This window comes from Suricata suricatta, chromosome 10 (genome assembly GCF_006229205.1).
Source record: "Suricata suricatta isolate VVHF042 chromosome 10, meerkat_22Aug2017_6uvM2_HiC, whole genome shotgun sequence".
Classification (NCBI taxonomy): domain Eukaryota; kingdom Metazoa; phylum Chordata; class Mammalia; order Carnivora; family Herpestidae; genus Suricata; species Suricata suricatta.
The window spans coordinates 124,334,431-124,349,855 of NC_043709.1; the positions used below are offsets into that span (position 1 = coordinate 124,334,431).

Below are 15,425 nucleotides of genomic sequence, written 5' to 3' on the forward strand. Positions count from 1 at the left end.
CTTCAAATACACTTATCTGACCTTTTCTGTGTCTTCTTTCTGGGATTCTTCTTACATGTGTGTTGGCACGCTTAATGCTAATCCAGTCTCTGAGGCCTTGTTTGTTTCCTTCATTGTTTTTTCTCCCTGTCTTCTTGAGATTGAATAATTTCTGTTGATTCTTAAGTTCACAGATATTTCTGCCATCTCAAATCAATTGAATTTTCCATTTCAGGTACTGTACTTTTTTGCTCTAAGTTTCTATTCAATTCTTTCATTTACTTTATACCTTGTTATTGAGATCATTCATGCATTGCATTATTTTCATCATGTTTCATCAATTCTTTGAACATGGCTTCGTTAGTTCTTCGAACATGTTCATATAGCTGCTTTTAAATCTTTGCTAAATCTCCCATCTGGAGATACTCAGGCCATTTTCTGTGTAATGCTTTTCCTCCTCAGTGAGGGTCACTCTTGTTTGTTTGCTTTGTAATCTTGTTGAATTTCAGACAATATAGGAATTATGGATTCTGACTCAGTAACACTAACTGGCCTCCAGTAAATACATGAAGTCCGTTTCTGCTTTAGTGTGCAGCCCTTGATGTCTCTGTGCTCTTTTAAAATCTTGCTTCCTAAGGGTTGCTGCTGTGCCTGCAGAGCTTAGCATTTAACCAAAGCTTGGACAGAAGTTGTGTTCAGACCCAGCCATTCATGCTTCCCACTCTGCTGATGCATCTGTGTGGGCTTGCAAGTCCACTCAACATTTAGGTCACTTTCAGAAGTCTGCCCTGCTTGTTGCTTTTCCTTTGTGTGTGCGTGCACGCCTTGGCAATCATGGATACGTGAGTGGCTTGAGCCAGCTTCTGTTTCTACTCTGCATGCCTTTCTAAATCTGGAGAATACGGAGTGCTTATCCACTTCCCAGAACGTCCACTGGAGTACCTTGCTACAGTTACCTTGTTTGCCCCAGACAGGACCACACCCTCAGTCTAGGTCACTCTGTGTGCTTCGCACGGAGGTCACGTGACCGCTTTGACTCACTCTGCACCAGGTCAGGCAAGTCCTTCTGACAGTGGCGGCACCAGATTCCCACAGCTCTTCCCAAACCTCAGTGGTTTTCAGGAATGAACCCTTCTTACTTCATTGCAGGTCTTTAGCTAGTCTAGAGTGCTGTGATGTTTTTATTCAACTGCATAGTTGGGTTTTTTTTTAAGTGGGAATGATTTGTCAACCTCCTCACCTCATCGTACTGAAAGTGAATCTCCCTCACGTATATTGAATCCTACTCCAACCAAAGCCATTTAGTAAGAATGGACCTAGAGAGGGTGGTTCAGAGCTATCCATTCCAACGCTATCAGAACACCCAGCTTGACGTGTAACCTCTCTCTGTTAAGTTGATTTCTTTTGGTAATGGATACATGTTTTATTTTACCTATTTGTTTATATTCATTTTAAAGTAAATACTGAGTTACTTCGATCCAGTTGGTTATATTTCTTAATGCAAGTATGTGGTATTTTAATAAAACATATTGGTGGAATGTAGACTTGATCTTTGGATTGAAAAAATACACCTATCCGTGATCATAAGAAAGTGGAGAGTTGACACATTTGAACTGAGGATTTTATTTCTATGCAAATTTTCCTGCCCCCAGGTTTTCACGAGTAAATCCCAGTTCTTTTAGGCAAGAATGTGGATCCCTCTCTCCATTTAGACCACAGACATCCTTTAGTTCTATATAAATGCTATGTTGCTCTCAGTTTTGCATCATGTCATAATATAATGAGTAGGTAATCTGTTATGAATGCATTTAATAGGAAAGAAAGAAGAAATAGCTAATTACAAAGCTGCCAAAGGAGAAAGGTGAGAAGGTACTCATTTCTCAAAAAAACCTAGTTTGGAGGGCTGTAAGTTCTGGAAATAAAAGTGTTTGACTGTACTCAGGATACCTGGAACCGGAGAGGACCGGTAAGGTGCTTCGGCTAATGAAGGGAGAAGAATTCTTACGTGTTGAGATGGTTCTGCACTCTCAGCATTGGGTGTGACAGAAACTGCCTGAGTGCTTGTGAAGGGCCAGATGTTTGTCACGGATGAAGGAGAGTGAGCCATTGTGGGGGATCCGTTTGAGATACCGTATAAAAGAGTTGCTTCGAGGTGCAAAGAGCCCTCAGAAGAGGACAATCCAAAGTGGATCTCTGGATTCCTTAAGAGCTAAGAAGAAAGAAAGGCCAACAGAATGGATTGCATTACCTTGGGTCAAGTGCGTTGCAGGTGAAAACAGCTGGGAGTCTAGAAATGCCCCTGCGAGAAAGTCAACATTAAAGTAACTGTGGGGATCAGCTGGTCGAACATGTGGCTCAGATTTTTTTTATTGTTTGTTAATTTTGAGAGAGAGTGTGTGCATATGTGTGAGTGGGGGAGGGGCGGAGAGAGAGAATCCCAAGCAGGGATTCTCTGTGCTGTCAGCACAGAGCCCTACTCAGGGTCCAGTCCCACAAACCGTGAGATCATGACCTAAGCAGAAATCAAGAGTTGGATGCGCAGTCGCCACCCAGGCGCTCCTACAGCATGTGACTCTTGATCTCAGGGGTCGTGAGTTCGGCCCCACGTTGGGTGTGGTGCTACTAAACAAAGAAACAAACAAGCAGCCAAAAGCAAAACCTTAAATAATTGCCCACTCCAGCCCGCTCAAAACCATCCTACAACGTATTAGCCAGATAATTCAACCACCCCCTACGGTTGACCCTGGCAAGGTCAAGGTGTAGTTAACCAGCTGCAAGAGGGCGGGTGGAATCAGGCAGGAAAGAAGAAAAGGATCATGCCGGCTTTCTACCCCTACTACCGGTGGTTCGCCTGTAGTCTGTCCTGGCTGATCAACTCCTGACTTGTGGTGATTTTGTAGTTTTATGGGGCTGGTTGGACATCATTCTGTCTCAGTGCTTTGTGAGTTAGAACAACTCTATGGACTTTTCATTACTTGAAAGACCTTTCTACCTGGATTGGGAGAGAAATACCTGAATATTTGCTAGAGGTGATGTTGCCGTCCGATTATATCCCATGAGTCAAAACAGTGGTTACATATTGTAATGTTTGGGGGGCGCTTGGCTGGCTCAGAACAGTGTGTGACTCTTGATCTCAGGGTTGTGAGTTCAAGCCACACGTTGGGTATAGAGGTTACTAAAAGAACAATTAAAGAGATAAAAAAAATTTGAACCCTATTTTTTAGTTGCTACAGTTACATTCATGATTTTTCAAAATCTGAAATAGTTGTATCACAACTGTGTATGGAATATGTATGTGAATATGTCACCTTTAACTTTTTTTTAATGTTTTTGTTTATTTTTGAAAGAGAGAGTGTGAGCGGGGGAGAGTCAGAGAGAGGGAGACACAGAATCCGAAGACAGGCTTCAGGCTCTGAGCTAGCTGTTGGCACAGAGCCTGATGCAGGGCTCGAACCCATGACCCATGAGATCATGACCTGATCCGAAGTGGGACACTTAACCAACTGAGCCACCCAGGCGCCCCCACCTTTAACTTTTATAACAAAACTTCTTTATCTTGGTACTTGATTTTTTATTGTACTATATTATAGCTTAGTATTCTTCCCCCTTAAAATTCCTGTGAAATTTAGTTGTTATTCCATACTTTTTAATCAAAATTAATGTTATTTTGGGGTGCATGGGTGGCTCAGTTGGTTTGGTGTTCAGCCTCAGCTCAGGTCATGATCTCCTACTTCGTGAGTTCAAGCCCCACATTGGGAGCATATTTGGGATTCTCTCTCCCTCTCTTTCTCTGCCCCTTCCTCATGTGCACTGGCTCTCAAAATAAATAAACTTAATAAACCATAGAAAATTCATACTTTTAAAAATGTTTATTTTTGATAGAGCATGAGTGGGGGAGAGGCACAGAGAAAGGAGGATAGAGGATGTGGTGTGGGTTCTGTGCTGACAGCTCAGAGCCTGGAGCCTGCTTCAGTTTCTGTGTCTCCCTCTCTCTTGACCCTTCCCTGCTTGCACTGTCTGTCTGTCTCTCAAAAATGAATTTTAAAAAACAATAAAAATTTTTAAAACAGAAAAAATAGGTTCATTGAGTGATTGGCTGTAGTCATGAGAAAATACGTATAGTGCTAGTATGTGTGTGCTTTTCCCTTATAGGAATGAAAGACCTGTGTGGGAAAGGTTAAAATAGTTCCATTGCCAACCAATGCTCTTTCCACTCACAATGTAGGGGTCAGCACACAGGAGGTGGTGTGGGTTCTGTAGGGGAGAAGTGGGGGGTGGGGGAACAGAAGACCAAGCTGATAAATTAACTTGCATTCCTAATATGAGGGGTTTTTTTTTTAAGTTTATTTATTTATTTTGTGAGGGAGAGAGCAAGCAGGGGAGTGGCTGAAAGAGAGAGGGAGAGGGGATCCCAGGCACTCTGCGCTGTCAGCGCAGAGCTGACATGTTCCCCTCTGCCTAAGGAATTCAGTCCCAGATGGTGTCTGTTCTGCATAGCTGGGGAACATGGCAAGAGGGGGTGCAGAGATGGTGAAAAAACTCTCCAGAAAAAACAAACAAACAAACCTCTCCAGCCATAAGCTGATCTGGGAAGCAGAAATTACCTTAGAAGGGATGAAGAGATGCATGGTATGTTGTGTTCACCCTGGGACTAAGACTTGGTCTCAGCACTAACAGCCCTGTGTTCCAAGTGTGCCCCAGGCTAAGGACGCTGGAAAACTCACTTGAATTCTGGAGGTCAGAGGTGTGAAAATCTCACTAACATCAAAGTACTGGCTGGCTGCCTTCCTTTCTGGAGCTTCTAGAGAAGAATCCATGTTCTTGTCTTTTCTAACTTCTAGACGATTCCTAAGCTCATGGTCCCCTTCCATCTTCAGAGCCAGCAATGGCCTGTCGAGTCTTTCTCACACCATTCTGACACTTCCGTCTCCCTCTTCTTCATTTAAAGGACCCTTGTGATTACACTGGACTGACCTGGATAATCCAGGGTAATCTCTAGCATTTAGCATTTTAGCAACGTCTGATTAGCAACAATTCCATCTGCAACCTCAATATCCCTGCTTGCCGTGGTGTCGACATTCACAGGCTCCAATGATTAGGATGTGGACATCTTTGGGAACGTTACTTATAACCACACTCCCCTGCTTCTTGCATAGGGATTTCCTTAGTAAATCTCTTGCGCATCTAGTCCTACTGAAGCATCTGTTCATTTGAGGACTCAACTAACTCAAGTGGTGCCAGGAGCGGTCTGAGAAAACCGGTTTTGAGACTATCTTACAACCCAAAACAAAACCATGGTGAGTGCCAGATGGGGCATGAGTATTGCGTAGCACAAAGTGGTTTTGACCTTGAAAAAAATTCCAGGTACAGGAACTCTGAAAGGTATGGAGGGAACATGTCTATAAAATGGTAGATCACTTCTCTAAGTATATATTATATATCGAGAGAAATAAAAACATCCACACAAATGCTCGTAGCAACATCATAATAGTAAAAAAGTGGAAACAGCTTACATGTTCAAGTGAAAAATGGGTAAACAAAATGTGGCAGATTCCATAAAATGGAATGTGATTTGGCCATACGAAGGAACGAAATTCTAATAAATGCTGCAACATGGATGTAGTGGGTTGAAACGTGTCTTCCCCCAAAAGATGTGTCCATGTCCTCCTGGAAGCGGTGAATGTGACCTTGGGAAAAAAAGGTCTTTGCAGATGTACTTAAGGATTTTGAGATGAGATCATCCTGGATAATCAGGTTGGCTCTAAATTCAGTGACGTATCCTTAAAGGAGACACGGAGGAAAGACAGGGAAAAGAGAGTCCCATGTGAAGACAGGTGGAGGTTGGACTGATGCCCCACATCAGAAACTGAAAGAGGCAAGGAAGGATTCTATACTAGATGTTTTTGACAAAGTATGGCCTTGCAGACACCAGGATTTCAACATGCTGGCCTCCAGAACTGTGAGAATAACTTTCTTTTCTTTTAAGCCACCAAGTTTGTGTTGTTTATAATAATTTGTTGGAGCAGCCTTAGGAAACCAATATAAAGGATAATACTGAAAACATTATTTTAGGTGAAAGAAGCATCACAAAAGACAGCATATGATTTGTTTTTTAATTTTTATTTTATTATACTTTATATATATATATATATATTTTTTTTTCTTAAAGAGAGCGAGCAGGGCAGGGACAGAGGAAGGAGGGACAGAGGGTCTGAAGTGGCCTCCATGCTGACAGCAGAGAGCCTGATGAGGAGCTCGGAATCACGAACGATGAGATCATGACCCAAGCTGAAGTTGGTTGCTTAAATAACTGAACAACCGGGGCGCCTGCGTGGCTCAGTCGGTTAAGCCTCCGACGTCCGTTCAGGTCAGATCTCATGTTTGTGGGTTCGAGCCCCACATCAGGCTCTGTGCTGACAGCTAGCTCAGAGCCTGGAGCCTGTCTTCCGGTTCTGTGTTTCCTTCTGTCTCTCTGCCCCTCCCCCTCTCATGCTCTGTCTCTCTTTGTATCAAAATAAATAAAACATTAAAAAAAATTTTAAGAAAAGAACTGAACAACCTACATGCCCCTGATTGCATTTACATGAACTATCCTGAGTAGGCAAATCTATCAAGACAGAGAAGGTTACGGGGCGCCTGGGTGGCTCAGTCGGTTAAGCCTCCGGCTTCGGCTCAGGTCAGATCTCACGTTCGTGGGTTTGAGCCCTGCGTCAGGCTCTGTGCTGACCGCTAGCTCAGAGCCTGGAGCCTGCTTCCGATTCTGTGTCTCCCTCTCTCTCTGCCCCTCCCCCTCTCATGCTCTGTCTCTCTGTATCAAAAATAAATAAAACATTAAAAAAAAAAAAAAGGCAGAGAAGGTTAGTAGTTGCCCAGAGCCAAAGGGTTGGAAGGAAATGGAGAGTAACTGTTAATGGGTATAGGGTTCCTTTCTGGGGTAATGAAAATGTCTTAGCATTGGTTGTGCTGTTGCACAATTCTCTGAATATTCTAAAACTATTGAATTGTGCACTTTAAACAGGTGAATTATAGATGAGTTATATTTCAATAAAGCAGTTTTTGGGGTACTGCAAAGTTGTATCTTCATCCTGGGTTGGGTAATGAGAAACGGACGGAGATTAACAAGCAAAAGTTATGTATGAGCGCTACAGGACCTCTTTGGAAGTTCACACAGAGGCCCTAATCTGCAGTGGAAGAGCAGAAACTGACAGAACAAATTGAAGATCTGATAAGAGTCGCAGAGTTCCAGGGATGTTTCAATGCTCAGCCAAGGCAAGTATACTACCCCAAGTTCAGGGCCACTGAGAATATCTAGACTCTAAGATAAGATAGGGACATCACATTGTATACCCATGAGGATGTCAATTCTGCAGACCCCACTGAATCCTCATGGGTGTAGCTCTCTAGGCCCAGCCTTCCCTCATAAGTACTAGCACTTACCCCATGCTAGAGGACTTTGCAGAGGCTTTTCCCACACAAGGCAATAGTTGTCCCCTCAGGAGCTGCACCCACCTTCTCTCTCGGCTGCCAGGCTCATAACTTGGGTTAAATCCCATTATAACCAGGTGGGGGATGTGCTGGGCTTCATAAAGGAAGAAGAGATTAAGCACCAAACGAGCTGTAAGAAATAGTAGAGGCACAAGCTAAGGTGAGTATCCTTGGGATTGGATCTTAGGGACTTGATCGAGTGCGATGTTATATAAGAGTGGATAAGCAATAAGTCATTGATGTGGGGGCATTGGGAGGGAATCAGGATTTACCAAGCAAGAACCCTAGGGAATAGAGGCACTTTGCTGTTAGTTTCTACATCAGAACTCAAGAGAAAGCAATACCCAACAGCTGAGTGAAGCAAATGCCTGAGTTACATACAGTTGCATCACCAACTGTCCTACAATTCAATTCAATACAGTACGTAACTTACCAGAGTTAGATAGACTCCACAGGTTAAAGGCCACAGTCTCATATGACTACGCCCACTTCAGATACCAGCCACAGCCCCCAAGTTCCCAGGCTACCTACACTCCTGTACAACTTGGCTACAAACTTGGGGATTCCCATGATCCTCTTTCAGGTTTGATATTTCACTAGAATGACTCCGGAAAGTGCTGTATGTATGATTGCTGGTTTATTATAAAAGATAGTAATGAACAACCATATGAAGAGGGACATAAGGCAGCAAGGTCTGGGGAGGTCACAGCAAGGTTTCCGTGCCCTCTTCAAGCATGTCACCCCCTCAGCATATAGAGATGTTCACCAACCAGGAAGTTCCCTGAGCCTTATTTCAGCGTTTTTGTGTGGAGTCTCATTATGTGAGCATGATTGGTTAAATCCCTGGCTATGTGACTGAATTCAGTCTCCAGTCTCCCCTCCTTTGAGGTTGTGGGGGACAAAGGAGGCAGGGCTGAAAGTTCCAACCTTCTAATCATGTGGTGGTTTCCTCTGGTGATGAGTCCCCTTCCTAAAGCTGTGTACGTTCTCTTCCTGCAGTGAGCAGCCTCTAACACAAACTCAGTTACGATGAACAGGGTTCACAAAAACAGACATTCCTATCTCTTAGGAAATTCTAAAGGGTTTAGGAGTTCTGTGCCAGGAACTGGGCATAATTACAAAATACATTTTTTTACACCACGCCCTAGCACGTGATGGATGAAGGAAAAAGGAGACTAAGGGAAGTATGCATGCTGGGGTGGATATTTTATGTGAGGCCAGAAGACCCAACAGAGGACTGCATTTCTTGGGAGGGCCTAGAAAAGTACATCAAGACCAACACAAGCATTGCAAGGTCAAGTTATTACAAGAGGAGATGGTTAAAAGAGCATTGTGTCCCTTGGAGAAAACTTGTCAGGTGAACAACAAGGGTGCTGCTTAAGATCTACAACCAGAAAAAGGCAAGAATAAAGGTGTAGGGGAATGGGGTCAATTGCCCCAGTCAAAACTCATAATCCCTTGAAAATTTCAGATCTGGAGTCAACTGACTAAAGATGTGGAAGTAGCCTGCAATGCCATGGAAAATATATGCTACAATGTTTTCCCACCTTTCTCCAATGGACATAATGTCATTTCGTGGATGATTCTACACTGGGGAAAATGGAATTCCTGTATATTATTCGAGGACTATCAGTCATAGAGTCTGAGTTGACACTGATAGCTGGAGCCCCAAAACATCATCATGGCTAGGGCATTACAGTAGGAGTTTAGGGGACCAGGTAGTAAGTTTAATGTCTGGCTCACAAAGTCTGCACACTTAGCAGTGGTCGTTTCCCAAGTTTTGGAGTGTAAGATTGGAATTACACTGTTCTTCTAGAAGAACATTTTTTGTGTTTATTTTTTTAATTTAAATTTGAGCAAGAGAGCACAAGCTAGGGAGGGGCAGAGAAAGGGTGAGAGAATCACCAGGAGGCTCCACACTCAGCAAGGAGCCCGACGTGCGGCTTGATCTCACAAACCGTGAGATCATGACATGAGCTGAAAGCAAGAGTCGCATGTTTCATCAACTGAGCCACCTAAGTGCCTTACGATTGGGATTAATATGCATGACAGTAGGAATAACCCCCACACTAAATACTTGGCATATGGGATAAGTATGTAATGGCGATTGTAGCTTAAAATTCCAAGGAGAAACTGTGTAACTGTCTCCAACCCCTCATTTAATAGATTAAACCAAAAACAATATTGTATCCTAGGAGAGATGCAGAGGGATAGTGCTACCACTCAGGACCTAAGTGGTGAAATCTAGATGGTGAACTGTATCATGTTTCTGTTTGATTCACTCGCTTGTCCCCTTCAGAAACCAGATCAATTGTGGAAAATGTAGACTACTCTAAACTCAATCCTATGGTAGCCCCAATCACAGTAGTTATTCTGGGCCTCATATTCCTTCCAGAAGAGATTAATAATACCTCAGGTACATGGTATGTCACCACTGACTTGGCAAATGCATTATTTTCTATTCCAATTCTGAATGTGGATCAGAAGTAGTTTGTATTGTATTTATATGATACACATAAAGCATTCGTCTTGTTTTGGCACAGGATTTTTTTTATTCTCTCACTCTCTGTCATATATTTTGAAAAGATGTGGATCGGGGTGCCTGGGTGGCTCAGTCAGTTGAGCCTCCGGCTTCGGCTCAGGTCAGATCTCACGTTCGTGGGTTCGAGCCCCGCGTCGGGCTCTGTGCTGACAGCTAGCTCAGAGCCTGGAGCCTGCTTTCGGTTCTGTGTCTCCTTCTCTCTCTGCCCCTCCCCGCTCATGCTCTGTCTCTCTCTGTATCAAAAATAAATAAAACATTAAACAAAAAAAAAAAGAAAAGATGTGGATCACTTGAACATCCCCAGAATATCTCATTGGTCTACCATATTGATGACATCATGCTAATTTGACATGATGGTGGCTGCAATGCTTTAGGCCTTGGTAAGACCACAAACATTGTCATGTCAGTGACATTTGGGGGAATCTAGTTGTCAAGGACATATCAAGATGTTAGCTCAGGAGTGAGAGACAAATTCCTGCGTTTTTAATACCTTTTCACAAAGAAGAAAACACAGGAGCTGGTTGGCCTCTTTGGGTTCTGGAGGCAGCATATTTTACATCACTGATTCTGAGTGTGGGGTGGGGGTGGTGTGGGAAAACAGTTCTTCTCCTCAGGGGACATTTGGCAATGTTCTGGAGACTTTTTTTTTAACGTGTCAAAAGCTGTGCCTATTTAATGTATAGAATCCAATGAATTTGTGGATAAATATACACCTGTGAATCCATCACTACCTCAAAGCCATCAACATTCCTGTCACCTCCCAAAATTTCCTTCCCCCTTATTATTTTTTTTGTAAGTGCACTTCACACAAGATCTACCCTTTAAGCAAATTTTAAGTATACAATGTAGAATTGTTAGCTGTAGACACTATGCTAATAATAGGTTCATTGGGTGACATTTTCAATGGTCACAACTAAGGATGCTCCTGGCATCTAGTTGGCAGCCGTCAGGAATGCTGCTAACCATCCTGCCATACACAAGAGAGCCCCCACAACAAAGAATTATCCAACCCAATATGTCTGTAGTACCCTGTCCTACACTGAGTATTCATTTCGTCCATATACCTTGGTGACTCTAAAGAATGCAAGACTTATGTTGAACCAGAGCAGATGAGTTCTGCAGTTGGTGCAGGCTGTGCTTTAAGAAGCCCCGCTGCTTTGGTCATAGGATCCACTAGATACTATGGTATTAGTGGTAGCAGTGGTGGGGGAAAGTTTTCCTTGGATCTTAGGGCAAGCCCCAATAAGAGAATTATAGTATAGGCCCTTCAGGTTCTGACGATGAGTCTCTCTGATCAGATGCCTGTAGAGCAGTCCTATGATGGACAGAAATGACTTGGTTTTAGTCATTCATTCTATACTCAGTCATTGGCTGGACACAGCCTAGGAAACACAAGGACTTGGTGTGAGTGATGTGGTGGTTATGAAAACGTAGCAGTTGGCTACATTTTGAACTATAGTTCAACTGTGCTCTCCATGTTACTTCCTCTTGAAGACAAATCTGAACTTTACAACTCTGTGGCTTCCATATTAGTCTGTGTACAACAGAAGACAAATAGGGCATAGTATTTTAAACAGTGGAAGTTTAAAAAGGACACCTGGGTGGCTCAGTCGGTTAAGCATCTCACTTCGGCTCAGGTCATGATCTCACAGTTTGTGAGTTCCAGCCCTCCTTTGGGCTCTGTGCTCACAGCGTGGAGCCTGCTTGGGATTTTCTCTCTCCCTCTTTCTGCCCCTCCTCCACCCACACACTCTCTGTCTCTCTCTCAAAATTAAAGAAAAAAAAAACAGTGGAAGTTTACTATAAATGATTACAAAACTATGATGGGATAGTAATTAAAATATCGAAAGAGAGCTCTGAAGGGTACCCTAGGGCTGAAGGTCAGTATCACAAAAGGGCTAACTTAGGGGTGTTCAAACTTATTGAAGAAGGTGTGATTGCAACACAATGAATAGCAGAGAGGTTTGAGTCCTGTAGGTCTGATCTCTTCTGTGCATCTAATTCCTAACCTCCACATATCTGTGTCCCAGTGGGATGTTCCTGTTTACCTGGAGACTGAAAGAAGTGAACTTGGCCTATGTTCTGGGGTGCTGTGTTTTTCTTCTTGCTGTCCCTGTGCACTGACATGAGAAGTACTCTGTCCTTGCTCTGCACTCCCAGAGCATGCAGTCCCGACCAGCCAGTGACCCTTCTAACCTGGATACTATGCCCCTGGGAAAATGCTCTTGACACCCTACTCTCTTTGTGCACCCAGCCTTCAGCCTTAACTCTGCTATATCCCTGAGATGCCTGCTGCACCCTCTGGACATGGATATGATACATTAGAGGCTGTGCACTGCTCTGCTGGTAGCTGGGCTCCTTGTGCCCTGACATTTATCTGTCAGACTGAGCTCCCTGCACTGCTGAAGAACATTTCCTGCTTGCATCATGACTAGCATGCACCAGCTGTGGCCTAGGCAACTAACTCAGCGAACTGCATCCACACCTTCTTCAACGGGGGCTGAATCTCAGCCTTGGGATATGGGTCACCCATTTGGGTACTCTTTCTTGGGTAATTTTGCACCTGAGAGTATTTAGATAGCTTTCACCTTTATAGTTGATCTACTGTTATAGTTAATATTTTTTATATTAAACTTTGCCTGTTTAAATTACCAATAAGTGGTATCTCTCCTGTTTGGACCCTCACTGATACATTATCCCTTCTTTCTGGAATGTGCTCTACTGACTAGCCCTTGTACATTCTTTAAATTTTAGCTGTTTGCTTTTCAAGTTTATTTATTTTGAAAGAGAGAACAAGGTGGGGAGGGGTGGAGAGAGAGACAGAGGATCTAAAGCGGGCTCTGTCCTGACAGCAGAGAGCCTGATGTGGGGCTGGAACTCAAGAACCATGAGATCCTGATCTGAATCAAAGTTGGACGCTTAACCAACTGAACCACCTAGATTTCCTGATGTTTTAGCTATGATGTTACTTCTTCCTGTGCATCATTCCCTGACTCACTACCCTCATCTTTACATAATTCCATAGATCCTTTGCATTCACCCTAAATGTGGCACTAAATATAAAACTCTCCTCTCTCCCTGAACATAGGAATTCCATGTTTGTTATTTCTTCATCGAATCTCTCTCACAATGCTAGAATAAAGAAGGTTCTAAGTACATCTTTCTGTCTTACCTTTATGGCCCCCTGAAGTAGTTCTCCCTGGTTAGGCATCTGCAGTGACACTGGAAGATCAGCCTCAACACACTTAAGCCCTCATATTGTAATCGTGGTTTAATTACAATATAGTTTGTTTGCCTCCAGTGATACAGTGGAATGCAAGGGAAGACACATCCAAAAGAATGAGTGAAGCAGATGTGGAAAGGCATTTGGTGAATTCCTTGGTAACGTTTTTGTTTGTTTGTTTGTTTGTTTGTTTGTTTAAAGTTTATTTCTTTTAAGAGAGACAGAGAAAGTGCATGATGGGGGAAGGAGCAGAGAGAGAGAGAGAGAATGAGAGAGAGAGAGAGAGAGAGAGAGAGAGAGAGAGAGAGAGAGAGAGAGGGAATCCCAAGCGGGCTCTGTCCTGACACCACAGAGCCTGATGCAGGGTTCAGTCTCAGGAACCATGAGATCATGACCTGAACTGAAATCAAGGGTTGGATGCTCAACCAGCTGAGACACCCAGGCAGCCCTCATAGTGCATGTTAAAGACTGACAAGAGTGGGACATAGCAGTGTGGAAACTTAAATATGAGATAGGAAACCATCACGACCTGGAGGAGAAAATAGACAACAATCTCTTTGACTTCAGTCGCAGCAATTTCTTGCTCAAAACATCTCCGAAGGCAAGGGAAATAAAAGCAAAAATGAACTATTGAGAACTTATCAAGATAAAAATCTTTTGCACTGCAAAGGAAACAATCAACAAAACTAAAAGGCAACTGACAGAATGGGAGAAGGTATTTGCAAATGACATATCTGATAAAGGACTATTATCCAAAACCTATAAAGAACTTACCAAACTCAATACCTGAAAAACAAATAATCCAGTGAAGAAATGAGCAGAAGACATGAATAGACACGTTCCCAAAGAAGACATCCAGATGGCCAACAAATGCATGAAAATACGTTCTTGGTAACTCTTAACAGAAATATAATGGGTGCCTGGGTGGTTCAGTTAGTTGAAAGTCTGACTCTTGATTTTGGCTGAGGTCATGATCTCACAGTTCATGAGTTGGACCCCTACATTGTGTTCTGCACTGATAGCCTAGAGCCTGCTTGAGATTCTCTCTCTCTCCCTGTGCATCTGTCCTGCTCATACACACATGTGCGTGTGCACACACACACTCTCTCTCTTAAAAATAAACTTAAAAAAAAAACAGAAATAAGAGAAGACATTCATGACAGCCTTAAACTGGAATGGGAAAACCTGAGGTGAGGGATTTGTTATAGCATTCATATCTCATTTGTTTTTTTATCGTAAAAGAAATATTACTCTAATCCATCAATTACATTAGTATAACTATTAAATGAGTATGTAGCAAAGCTGAACCAGGGCATTTTGAGCCTTAGTAATGGGAGTTCTAATCAAGAACTTTCTAAAGGATCTGAGAATAGTTTTCACAGAAGTCTGGGAATGGGAAATCATAGGTTTCAGTTGATTGTGAGAAACTCTTTGGGGATCCACATAGCATTTGACCAAGGAACACAAAAGCTCAGAGTTGCCCTAACATATAGTCTTTGAGTATCTTTTATCTCTATAAAAACTAGAGTCAGCCAAAGTCTACAACCTACCTGGAGTCCTGGTGTGCAGTTTCTATCTAACCAATTAACATCTTTGACCTGCAAACCAGGCTGCATTAGGAAATGTCAGTCTTCTCCTCAAATGTCATTACAGAGAGCCTTTACTGGTCTCACAAGTCACCCCTAGAGAATTCTGAGGAGATGAAAGATAATTTTTCAGGTGGGCACCTGTAGTTGGCAAATGCTTGGTGGTCACAGGTGGAACCATTCACACACACCAAGACCATGTGGTCTAGCTAAGCTGGATAGGCCTGAGAAATGGTTTCTTGTTGTTTTTGTGTTTCTGTGTTTTTGTTCACAGCTCTTTCACCAATGAAGATACCTGTCTTGATACCCACATCCTCGACAGCGAGTTTAGTGCTTTCCAGAGCTCTGTAGAGCTCTCCGAGCTCTCAGCAAATTCTGCTGAAGATGCAGACTCTTGGTTTCTCACTTGCTAATTCCAAACAACTTTTTGTCAAATCATTCTACTTACAAACAGAAAATGACATTAAATGGCCTCTGAAGAATAAGTACCTAAATTAATATCTATGCATTTGTCTTGCTATGAAATATGGACACCAAATTTTCAATTTTGCTGGTGCATCTTGTGCAACAGTGGTTTCAGTTCATTTTTATTTTGGTTAATATTTTTTTT

The 15,425-nt window shown here is 42.8% G+C and overlaps 1 protein-coding gene across 1 annotated transcript in view; it reads left to right on the forward strand.

Moving 5' to 3' along the window:
- Positions 1-12,433: 12,433 nt before the first annotated feature.
- LOC115305366 (ankyrin repeat domain-containing protein 26-like) overlaps positions 12,434-15,425 on the forward strand; it is a 115,012-nt gene continuing 112,020 nt past the window's right edge. Inside the window, exons 1-2 of the mRNA XM_029955586.1 lie at positions 12,434-12,543; positions 15,090-15,212. Of these exons, the coding sequence (XP_029811446.1) occupies positions 12,434-12,543; positions 15,090-15,212 (233 nt within the window). The remainder of the gene's footprint in view (positions 12,544-15,089; positions 15,213-15,425) is intronic.